The sequence below is a fragment of the Myxocyprinus asiaticus genome, chromosome 6 (assembly GCF_019703515.2).
Source record: "Myxocyprinus asiaticus isolate MX2 ecotype Aquarium Trade chromosome 6, UBuf_Myxa_2, whole genome shotgun sequence".
Lineage (NCBI taxonomy): Eukaryota > Metazoa > Chordata > Actinopteri > Cypriniformes > Catostomidae > Myxocyprinus > Myxocyprinus asiaticus.
The window spans coordinates 51750362-51763325 of record NC_059349.1 but is presented as its reverse complement, the minus strand read 5'-3'; the positions used below and the strand labels follow the sequence as shown (position 1 = coordinate 51763325).

Sequence of the window (12964 nt, the reverse complement as noted above, 5' to 3'; positions counted from 1 at the left end):
TATATCTACTATCATTCAATATTATATTGTAATAAATATATCGCATTATATTGGGCATTGTCCACCATGTTCTCCCAATATTGGCACTTGTCATTAATAGAAAACACATGTCAGTTGGCTACTAATGAGTTTAAATAGATTCAGATTGTGAAATTTTACTTTTCATCAGTGCTGGTACTATGATGCAATCTTTGGTGGGGGACCTGTATGTTTAAGGCCCAGATATACTTCATACGAAATCGAAGAACGAACGAGTATGACGACATTTAGAACAAAATCTGGGCAAAAAGGTGTTTTTGAGTTTATTTCGGTGGTTGGTTCTAACCACTAATCACCTTTTTACTGCCATTGGTCCACATCATCGGTATGTGTGACCTGAAGCTCCACCTACTACTTTTTTACATTTTTCAGTTAGTATTCAACGTGACCATACCGGTGTGCAAGACCATTCCATGCGATTTTTTTATTTTTTTGTTAATCTGCAAAAGGAATCAAATCTACTCAAATACTCTCAAATGCTCATTCACCCATGTGCCATCTGCAGCGAAAGCCATTCACACATCTGCCCAAAGATAACACATTTTAATGGGTGGTGGTGTGTGGAGTGCCCCTTGATCGTTTCGCAGACCAGACCCCCTTAGAACTGGTCATCATTTTCATGTGTCATTTGTGTCCATTCAAACCAGTTTTGTCCCTAGACCTTGATTCAGTAGATTTTTTATTAAATTATTTTTGTGCTACTTAAAAGTACTGTAATGCCAGTGGAAGAATTCTACATATTTTTAAGCGAATTCATGTGAATAATTCAAATACATTTAAATTAACAAAAATACAAATAATTATCCATCTCACCCTTGCAGGAAAAAAGAATTCCATCCTAATGAATAAAGTACAGCACGACCTCAACTCTGGCATCTTGAATAACCATGAGAACGAGATGATCCAGGAGATTGTAAAGTACGACCGTGAGATGGTGAAGCTGATAGACCTGCAACGTCCACGTGCCTTGTCCATGACGCCGTCCATCCCCGGCGGGATGTTCGCACCACATGGCCAATCACAGGGCAGCTCTGCCATTGCTTCCCTCCAGCAGGCGGTCGCGATGAGCTTCTGTCCCCAGTTTGGAGGCCCTATGGTAGGGCCAAGCACCTTGCAGTCACCCAGGATGGTCCGACGGTTCCAGGTGGTACAAAACCTTGCCAGCCCAGTCGCCATTTCTCCCCAGCAGGGGCAGCCACCGAATTCGGTACCATTTGGAGCGCTTGCTGCTGTAGCTTTGGCGAGTACGCCGGTGCAAAGTCCGCTAGTAGCAGCGGCAACTGGTGGACGCACATTCCAGTATGGTGGTGGCCAAATGGGTGGCCGTTCCGGCTCTCAGTTGTCGCTTATCCAACAGCACGTTCCCAGTCCCACACGGCCCACCCCACTCAAGAGCTCCCACCCATTGCACCAAACGGGCAGCTTGACCCAGGACGCCAGAGCTCTGTCTGCTTCCCAGCCCTCTCTGCCTCAAGATGGCACTCCACCTGTTGCACCGAGCCCACCGCCATCAACTCACGTTTCCTCTACATCGATTGGCACTCCACAACCACCTCATCCAGCCATCCCCGGGCCTTCTGGAATTATGAGTGCAGTTCCTCAGAGAGTGACGCTACCCCATCAAGCGGCAACAGCAGCAGCAGCGGTTGTAAATTACCCATCCACACCACCTCCTACAGGTACTCCACCTGGCGTGGTAGGACCGGCACCTGTGGACTCCAAAATACGCAAGAAAGATTCCATAGTCAGCCTTCCTGAGACGGACTACACAGCCAGATCCAGGCTATCGTCCAATCTCTGACGAGAACTCCGGGACTGTTTGTGATACTTTTGTGAGTCTCAATTGGTTTGTTTTTGCCCAGGCTCTACCCGAGTTCTGTACGCTTAGGAGCCACCATGGAGAAGGTAAGCTTGGTGGCTTTTCATGGGAATCAGTAGACTTACCACTACTAGTTTTAAAGTCTACGCTACAAATAGTTTGACGAGGTTGGATGCCTCGATTCCACTTGCTCGTGTAGTTAGCGCCACCCCTGTATAGCTTCCAAAGCTTCTTGATATATTTGTCTTTATTGTCCCGAGTGAAGAGGAGATATCCTGTTGTGTTTTATGTGGTGTATTCCATAGAGTTCATACAATGCAATCGGGCCTGGGCTGCGACAACAAGAAAATCAAGGACTTGCAAGAAATGACAATGAGGAAATTAACGCTTTGCAAAAGTGTTTTGGACGGTCTCCATTCTTTCTTTAGAGGCTCTACTTGTAGCAATCTAATTAACTTTCTTTCACATTCTTGTAAAATATCAATGAAAAAGGATTATGGACCGCTGGTCGATCTTATATCTAAATGTAAATAAGAAGGGATAAAAGGTAAAATGTTATAATTGAAAAATAATTGTAATTACTCGAAAACCAAAGTTAAGCTCGAACACAAATTTTGGTTGTGTCTGTGTCAACTGAGAAAAACAAGTCAAATGAAAATGTCCTCAATTTAACTGCCTTGATTCCAAGTTTAGAAGCCATATTCATGGTTTGTGTGTTTGTGTACGTGTGTATTTGTTTGTGTGCTTGATCATATATGCTTATCATTTATTTTATCTATAAATCTGTTTTCTCAAAAGGGAGTGTAATACACATGTAGTGGAATGCTTGTATTTTTATGTTGTTTTGTCTGGTTTGTTGAGTGGGTTACTTGAAAAAGGCAATACTTCACTGCATCAAGGTTGCACATGAGTGTTAAGAAATTGGTGTTCGCGTTTAAATAAGCAAACAGAAAAATGAGGAAAGCCAAAATAATCGTGTTGTTTTATGTGATCCGTGTTGATCAGTACATGCAATATAATCCTGCAATATTCTTACTCTGCCTTTTTATATAAAAACATCATATCGCAGCATTAGCAGTTTATTCAGTGTTATTTCAAGAATGTTTAAAACTTCATAATTTAAGGCGCTGAATTAGGTGACACAACTTTTGTCTTCGTTTTCTAGAGTTTATGTAAACGTAATTGTTTTTGCTTTACGTTTGTAAGGGTCTACGGAAGTCGTAAGTTTCAGTGTAATTTGATGAAGGAAATAGGTTTTATTACGTAATAGATTTCTCTCGATTGATTTTTAACATGTTGGGAATAGCTATAGATGAAGTTACTGTTTAAAAACAAACACTCTGCTCCACCACTTCCGGGTTTTTTTGGCAGCGCAGAAAACAACAGCTGTCTATGAGCACTTTGCTTAAACTGAGCAGAAAATTCCCAAAAATTGGGGTTGAAAAGCACGTTTCCGAAAGATTATTGGAGATCTGGGCTTCTTTAAAATTCCATCAGGATCGATGGATCAGGATAAACTCAGGATTTGACATCGCGTCTGCTTGAATGAGACCCACTTACCCCGCAGCTGCTTTTGACAGATTTCAGCTTTTCACAAGGAATTGTACAAACTCCGATTGCAAACCACTGTTTTTAATTTCCAAAGTGCAATCTCTGTGACAGATATGAGGTCAAATATCTTGAACTTATATGAACAAAACCCATGGAAGGTCTTACGTGAAGAACAAAACCCCGTTTTCACCATCACAGCACATAGGCTACTGTTTGTGAAAGGATATGCGAACAAAAATAATGTCATGCTGCTAAAATAATGTGTTCGCATTTATTTTGAATGCAGTAACAATTGTTAAATTGAAAATGGCTGATTAGTTTTGAACGTAATATGATGATATTGAAGATATATTATTTACTGTATGTGGCTTAATAATTAAAGCAGTAAAGACGTATATTGTTTGTCTGATGGTAGTTTTAGGGTTAGGGTTACATGTCCAAAAAAATCATACTGGCCTATTGAATCAAGTTATAACTTGTATTTGTGATCATTCAGAAATAACCTACATAGTTTCTTCACTTTAAACCATAGATATCCCTTTATAATAAGTTTTATTAACGTTAACAAACATTATTACATGATAATGCTTAAAACATTTTTAAAACGTCAGCGCTGCCCATATCCACCATTGAAATCTGCTGCTCAAAAGAGCCCGGAAGCGCGATTGCCTGTGGTGTGATTAAGTAATTTTAACTATAGTCACGGTGATCAATAATGTAAAAATAAATAAATAAATAAAAAGTAAAAGTCAGAGAAGTTGATTGTTCCTGTGTAGACCTTAAATAATTGAAATATATCCTTATAAGCATAAGAAATATAAAATAAATAACTAATATTATAAAATATATTATTTTCTATATTTACCTATTTGTAATTCTATATTTTACAGTTAAACAGGAAATTTTTATAATGTTGCATGTTCTCCCATTTCTTTCGCAAAAAATAAAATAAAATAAAAATAGATCATGATTTGCACAAATTACTGAATATCTAAAACATGCTGCATATAAACGGCCTATAAAGTTTCGGCAGTGGACTGAGTTTGCACGCCTTTAAACAATGGCTGAATTGTTTGTTTGGTGATTGTAAACAGATGTAAACTGTCGGGTTGATTTACGAATTTGTCTCTTTAAAAGAATGTACTTTGTTGTTTGTTTCATTGTGAACTGCTGCAATTTCTTTCTCACTTGAACTCTGAAATTGTAAATATGATGCTGTAAATTATTTTATGTGTAAGCTTTGGCAGTAAAAAAATTAATAATAATTTTGAACTCAAAGAGACAGATGCATAATGGGTTTTTGAATGTATGTAAAATGGCATTATTGACATGACCTGAATATTATTAACTGCCATGTAAATAGACTAGTAATAGCTGCAAAATGAAACTTGTGTGTATTTGCCAATTGGTTGTAGCGATCACATCCTAAATGCTTTAATCATTATTTTTATTTTTCTAAGGTCTTGTTTTTCTGATGGCCGCTCATCTGTGGTAGCGTAGTACACCCCAACCAGATAGTCGTACCACAGAGCACACTGTGTCCCCATTAGCGCCCTCTAGAGGACAAGTATAATGACCACATTCCTAATGGCCGCACTGAACGGTTTGCAATTGCGTGAATTGTGCGATTGAAACAGGCAGCTCATTCATTTGACCAAAACAAAGCTTTTTATCACTAAGATTTACTGAAACAACAGTGTATTGATGACCACTAATGATTGTTATTTGTTGACCTGAACAGATGTCATTTCGAATATTTAGCTGCTTTTTTGTTAGCATGAAGACACCACCTCAAATGACTGACACCGTGTCTACACTGGATGTGTGCAGCAAGTTGTGATGCAACAAAACTAGATCTCTAGTCTAAAACTGTAGTCTAAAATTGGTCTAAAGACTGGAGCTGTCTGCACTAGAAGTGCCCTTTGCAAATGTGGGAGGCGGGTGCGCTAACAAGGAGGCTAAAGTCTACAGCCCCTAGCGTCAGTTGCTAGTGCACCTCTTGAGGTCAGGAGAGTGAGGTTTATACACATTGCACAGTTATCTATCTGCTGGCCACCGTTTCACTCACCCCCCCCTAAACCTCACTCCCATCCGGGTCACGGCACCAATTTGATGCTCTTGTTCTACCCACTCCGTACGGGACTTGAACCGGTGTCTCCTGCGTGGGAGGTGGGTGCGCTAACAAGGAGGCTAAAGGCTACAGCCCCTAGTGTCATTTGCTAGTGCACCTCTTGAGGTCAGGAGAGTGAGGTTTATAGACATTGCACAGCTATCTATCAGCTGGCCACCGTTACACCAGCATGAGGCTAACTCATTTGTTAGACACCTCATAAGACTAACACTGTGTCTACATGTGATGTGAGTCAGATTTTCAACTGTTGCTGAAGTTTTTGCATCAAGCTTGCATTTGATTGGTCTGTTGTTAGCGAGGATTCTGAGACGATGCGCAGCTGCAATGTCTCTACTGAAGACAACCTTGCGTTGCCATTTTGCATTGCATCGTTGGTAGCGTCTAGTAAAGACACGGTGTTAAGGCATCATTTCAAACAGGCCTAAAGCATCCCAATAAAAGCAGCTAAACCTCCCAAACTCCACACCTATCTCCTTTAACATGAGTTTGATGATATTAATCCGAGAAAGGAAGGGACATTCTGTCGCCAACTAGCACTTGTACTGTAACTTTATCGCTGATTTGCAATGTTATCTCTCTTATTTGGTTTCTCAGTTAGGGCACATTTTGTGCTTTTCTATTTCCTGTGTGGAATAAACCATTCAGTTCTGCTAGAGCTTTATGTTCTTATTCCGCTCAAGGACACAAACTGTGTTTTTTTTTTTCCTCAAATGTAACACCCACAAGTGTTTGCTGATAAAGATGGGAATCGCAGTGAATGTATGTGAATAAATGGATAGTTTTATTTATATATGCACACCAGTGTCAGAAATTAGTTTTTTTTATTTTTATTTTTTTTTTTTTTTATTATCGGGCAAAATATGCCCTGTGTTTTTTTAGGGGCATTTTTTTCTAACCATTTAAAAACACATCTTATTTATGTCAGATGCTTCAAAAAAACGAGCCCTGGTTAATTTCTGACCCTGATGTCCATACATTTGCATATGTCATTGATTTAGCCCTAATTAAGCTGCTGTTTTGCCTGTATTTTGGTGTAACATGACCATTCGAATGGAGATCGCAGCCCATGTGACTATTTTAACGTCCTTCAACAGCATACAGACTCATATAGTACCCCTTCACTCTCACCGCACGCCTCGTCTGCCACTTAAGTCATCCGTGTGGAAAACATGACAGTTTTATTCTGCTCTTCCAGCGCAGAAAGGCCTGGCAGATTAAGCGAGGCAATCTTCCCTCCAAGCGCTCGAAGGACGGGTAGACAGATTGACTGAATACTCCCTCATATTTTCCAGCATCCAATATAAATCAGGGTACTCTATGTTTCTGTTACAAAAAGTGTTGTTTTTGGGTTTGGTCTGTTTCATTTCTGTTTCGACAATGTGCCGCAATGCACAGTGTACTGTAAATACCTAGTGCCTAGTATATCTAGTTTCCAAATAGTCTATTTTAGTGATATGTGACTTTACGAAAGACAAAATGCAAAGTTTGTGTCTTTTTATTTAAACGAATAGTTCGTGCAAAAATGAAAATTCTGTCTCACCTTATGTCGTTCCCAACCTTAAAATTCATACAATGACAGTTTATAGTGACCAAGAGCTGTGTGAAATTCTCCTTTTGTGTTTCACAGATTAAAATAATGGGTCTAAGGGGGGATAGATTTTATCCATATGCCCCCAAGTTGGATGGCCAAATGACCAAGGGGGACCACCCAGGACAGACAAACCTATTGCCCACCTAAAAGGTCAAAACGCCCACGGCCAAAGAATGCATCTTATTACCCTGTATGGGATTGGGTAAATAATGACAGAATTGTAATTTTTGTGTGATCTATTCCTTTAACCTTGCAATATATGTACAGTAACTGCTAATTAGTGTTATTAGCAAAACAAATAACCCAGCATAACCTTCCCTGTGTTGGGAAACATGACTTGCACATTTCTGTTTGTCTGGAACCCTGAGTCGCATGTCTGTATATGGGACACTGAGTGAGAATCTGTAAAGGACCATTGTTTGGGATCTACTAAAAGCCAGGTTTCAATTAAGCACAGGTCTGGTGAGTGCTTTCTGGGAGATTTTCTGTTGCAGTTCATAGACATCACAGCTGATGGACATATATTTGTAGAAATGAAATGATAAATAGACTTTTTAGCACATATTGGAGATGGACGGACTTCTCAGGTCATGTGTAAATTCTTTGTAAAGCATGGTGTTATATTGTGTAAAAATGGCACATATAAACAGATATTACAATAAGATGTTACAAATCCCACATGAGGTTTTTAATAACACAGTTAATAGGACGCGGAATTACTACAATCTTAATGGCTACTACTATAGTTGTTACACACCGATGTTTAAAGTCAACGTGAAATGTCCTTCGCAACCTATTTTATTTCCATTATATCACGTATTTCCAAGCGCAACAGGATATTGGGAATTGCGAATTCTTTGGGATCGTGAAAAGAGGATGGAGCCAGAATTGAATACGAGTTTGCATATGGACTGCCGGCACCCACTTCTGAGGAGACTTTTTGACCAGGACGTGGAGCCAAAAGGTCAAGTTCACCTTAGAGTGCATCTCGAAACACAACGGTAGTGCTTTTTTTTTTTTTTTTTCCAAATCTAATGTTATTTGCTGTTATTTATGGAAGCCCATTTCCACCACATGAAAAAAAATTGCTTTGGTAAATCATAATTATTAGATTAGATCATAATTATAAGATAACAAGTTCAGAATTATGAGATTAAAAAAATTATAATTATGAGATAATAAATCATAATTATTAGATAAGTCAATCATGAGATACTAAATCACAATTATGAGATAAAAAGTGAGAATAATTTGATTAAAAGTCAAAATAATGAGATTAAAAGTCAAAATTAGATAGTAAATCATAATTATGAGAAGTCAATTAAGAGATAAAACATCAAAATGAGATAGTAAGTAAATTATGAGATACTAAATCACAATTATGAGATAAAAAGTCAGAATGAGATAGTAAATCATAATTATGAGATAAATCAATTATGAGATAAAAATCTAAATCATGAGATATTAAATCATAATTATGAGATAAGTCAATTGCAAGATACTTAGTCACAATTATTAGTTAAAAAGTCAGAATAATGAGATTAAAATAAAAAATTATGAGATAAAATGGACTACAGTTACTTTTTTATGGATTACATGATTACTTAATTAGGCAACTAATTAAGTAATGTTATGTTAATTGGGCAACAGCAGTAAATGATTCATAATTTGATCACCATAATTTTTCTCTTTTTCAAAATCATTTCCATTTTTCACTCTAAATCAATTGCATGTTTTCTTAACTTTCTTAACTCATGAAGAACACATTTTATCACACATGGATGGCGTTTGTAAATTGCCAAAATTGTATGACCACATTTGTGTAACGTGCCCTGGGAACCTGTCCATATTTCTAGAAAATCCCATAAGAAATGGTGGTTTCTGGTGTAGAAAGACTAACTAAATTGTGCCCAAGTGACAAAAAATGACAAAAACAGCAATTGCGAGTAGGGTGGCCAATGGGGTGGCCAGGCTTCAGTCCATGGTGGCCACAGCCACCCCCTAGCTCGGCCCCTGGCTGAAAGTAATCCAGAAGTAATAGGATTATATTACCCCAAAATTTTATCTGCAAGATTGTTACTGATTGCAATTTTTGCCTTGTGATTTGTGATCAGTACCCAATTACAGTTTAGAAGTAATCTACCCAGCACTGCCTGTAACCATGAGATTGACCAGAGGTTTAAAGTTGTCGCTGCATGAAAGACGCCATCTTGATTTGTTCTTTCCTCGCCAAAGCTTATGCTTGCTTAAAATCCTTTTAAGGGTGTTTTTGCTTAGTACAATTCCATGCAATTCTGCTAATGTAGCAAGAATTAGTAAAACCACATTTGAAATACTTACAAATGTGCTGACAATTCATTTGATCACTATGATTCTATGCAATGAGAAAACGTCACATTAATATGAGTTTGTAACTCATAGCTATGACTTTTTATCTCATTATCACTTACTATATCAATTTGGACTTTTTTATCTCATAATTATGCCTGTCATCATAAATGACTTAATATATCTCATATTTATGACTTTAAATCACATAATTTTGACTTTATTTCATTATTTTAACTTTTATCTCATAAATATGTCTTGGTATATCATAATTATGCAAAACATTTTCTCTGTGTGGCAGAAATGAGCTTGCATAGTTATTGCTGTAACCATTACATAACGTTAACCGGCAATGGCAAGATTTTTGTCATAGAAATTTGTCAGTGTGACAATGTGATTTTAGCCCTCAACGCTGTTCTGGCTGTGTCCAAAATTTTGCATCGAAATTTTGCACACAGTCAGCTTTGTCAATCGAGATGAAATCTCGACTACTATGTGTATCGCACAGTCTAACTGGGATCATATTGTACAGTCTGAAAAGCATCAATCATATGGAATGTAAAAATCGTACAGTGTGCACCTGGATTAAGACCAGGAACATGTATTAAGAAAGTAAATAGGGTAAATTTCCTGCAAGGTTTATGCAAAACTTGAAGGATTGGTTTTAAATAGACAGTGCAGTTAGAGGTGAAAACAGCAGCAATGCCATGTAAATTCAACACTCATTAAATATTTTCTGATGATGATTTAGTCCGAGGCATGATTTTAAAAAACAAGATCAAGGACGGTTTTTGTTTGAATATTCATGTGGGACCTTTCATCTTTGTCTATGTGTTACCGTAGCAACGAAAAGTGTTTAACAAGAACTAATAGTGCAAATATATCCATAGTACTTTGACTTGCTGCCTTGCACCTTTAAAAGAAGAGTTCACTCAAAAATGAAAATTGAGTCATCATTTACTAGAATGTAAGGGACTGACAGCTTCAGTCACCATTCATTTTCATTATAAGAAGAAAAAAAAAGCAAAGAAATTGAATGGTGACTGAGGCTGTCTAACATTCTTTCTTTTGTGTTCCACTGAAGAAAGAAGGTGACTGGGTTTGGATGACATGAGGGTGAGTAAATAATGATAGAATTTTCATTTCCATTCTCAGTGTCTTTAGTTGTGTGTAGAGGTTGTCTTTCTGTCCTCTTTCATTTCACCTGAACTCTCACAAGCCGTCCAATTAAAAGTGATTCAATGAAACATCAGATTAGGCACTGTAGACTAAATGGATCCGAATTTGTGTCTATTTCTGCTGACCCAGTCACAGCTAAGCCTCTGATGTGGCTAGGCTAATGCTGCTATGTCCTCTGTCTAATATTAGTTTTGGGTCTTCATGTTGTTTCACTATATCGACTTGTAATTTCCAATGTCCATTAGCAAGTTTTAGACTGATTTTTAAAGGGTTAGTTCACCCAAAAATGAATATTTTAGCATGATATTTCAAACCCGTATTGCTTTCTTTCATCTGCAGAACATAAATGGATAAATCTTGCTGAATGTTTTTTTCCTTCCATACAGTGACCAAAAAAAAAGAAAAAAAAGATCTTCCACTCCACCGTAGCTCTCAAATCTCATTCGTGACTCTCATGACCGGTTTTACTTCCCAAGCTACAAGCGACTCATAACTTTTAGTAGTTAAACTACAGTCAAACTACCCTTTAAAAATAGTAATTAGCTACACTACAAGCTATTTAAAGAAGAAAATACTTTTAAATGTAGCTAAAACAATAAGATGATATTATTTAATTCTTCCATCATAAGTGTATACTATAAATAGTGTATATGTCATCCAAAATGTTTTAAGGGTGACATAATTGAATTGGACGTATACATTTATACTAAATATAAACTAATGAAACTAGAAAACACCCTATTTTATATAACTGAGTCGAAATATAGTGATAAATAGCAGCAAATATCTAAATATTTTGCTGCAAAAATGAAGGCAAGTCCATTTAAGGCTACGCACAGGCTTACTCAAATGTAGGGATGTCCCGATACGATACTGGTATTGGAATGGTTCCAATTCCACATTCATGTACTTGTACTAGATGTCTGCACGGGCCTTATGAAACCGGAACCCGACCTGTACCCGAGACCGTGTGGCCCGACACTACCCGGCCTGAACGATACCGTCAGATTATAAGCCCGAACCTAACCTGAACCCGAAATCGCTCACTATCTTTAGAATTTCTTTTTTTCTAGCAAGTACTGTTGAAATAGGCTATTTTATGTAAGCATATATGCATTTCGAATCAGTACTGAAACAGTAAACATACAGTTTTAATCCCCTCAGTACACTAGAGCAGAACGGGAAGAAAAGCATTGATTTACCATTTATGCGCTGAAACTTTGCTTGGTGCAGAACAATCTGGAATACTATGAAACAATGCAACAGTCCCCACTTTACAGCCTGAACTTGTTCAGAATGTTGAATCTTTGTGACACCTGCACTAAAAACAATCTAGATGCAGCGCTAAGAATGAAACAGAGCATAGGTGTCTTGACATACATACTGTATGTGTGGAGCCGGTGTTGAGCTGTGTAAAGACACAAAGTGCTTAATACCTTTAAGAGCTCCTTGGCTTATACACAGAAAACACCATCATGAGCATTGCATGCTCTGTTTGTAGAAGAAGACGAGCACAGTGCTAATTATTTTCATAGCGCGAGACACATGCAGACTGCTTGTTTATTTAATTAAATATCAGCCTTTTTCGGTTTAATAATCACATTGGGTCATGTAGCAACCTGCTTTAACGAAAGTGAGAAGCTACCGTCAAAAACACAGAAACTGAAAGGGCTTCAAAATAAAAGTTTCCGCCAAAATAAAAGCTCAATTTAAATGGAGAAAAGTACGACAGAAATATATCACCACTGTATAGTCAGGGGTTAAATTGGAAAATCCGGCACCTCCGATTCCAAAATGGAAAAGTAGACCAGTCCGTGATGCAGAGCAGCACTGTTTTAAGCACATACGCGCTCCGCTGGCTGCCTAAAGCAGTTCAGTCTGTGGGAAGAAATGTGTGACAGTAATGATAACATTGAAATAAACTGTTGAAATGGAATAAAAAAAAAAAAAAAAAACAGGTATTGGTATCGGCGAGTACCGAAAATGAAGTTTGTTACCGACGCTGAAAATGAAAATGTTATGTTCCCGATATTGAATTAAAGTGAAGTGTTTATTTTAATCAGTTCATTGGGAAAATTGCTGAGCTACTATCATGCTAATGAAAAATTTTGTTAAATTAGTTACTTTAAGTTAGTTACTTCCAAACACTACTCATGAGTCTTATGGACTAATTTTATGTAATTGTTTTGTTGTTGCTTTTTTTGGTGCTTGACAGGCCCTGGTTATTGTAACACTCTTCAAAATGTTTATCTTTGTGTGCCATGAAATTAAGAATATCCATACTTGTTTGGAGCAGCTCGAAGGTGAGGGAATGATGACAGAATGT

The 12964-nt window shown here is 37.6% G+C and overlaps 1 protein-coding gene across 1 annotated transcript in view; it reads left to right on the top strand.

Moving 5' to 3' along the window:
* LOC127442514 (potassium/sodium hyperpolarization-activated cyclic nucleotide-gated channel 2-like) overlaps positions 1-4176 on the top strand; it is an 86524-nt gene extending 82348 nt beyond the window's left edge. The window contains exon 9 of the mRNA XM_051700615.1: positions 861-4176. Coding sequence (XP_051556575.1) covers positions 861-1840 — 980 coding nt within the window. The 3' untranslated portion in view covers positions 1841-4176. The remainder of the gene's footprint in view (positions 1-860) is intronic.
* The last annotated feature ends 8788 nt before the right edge of the window (positions 4177-12964 follow it).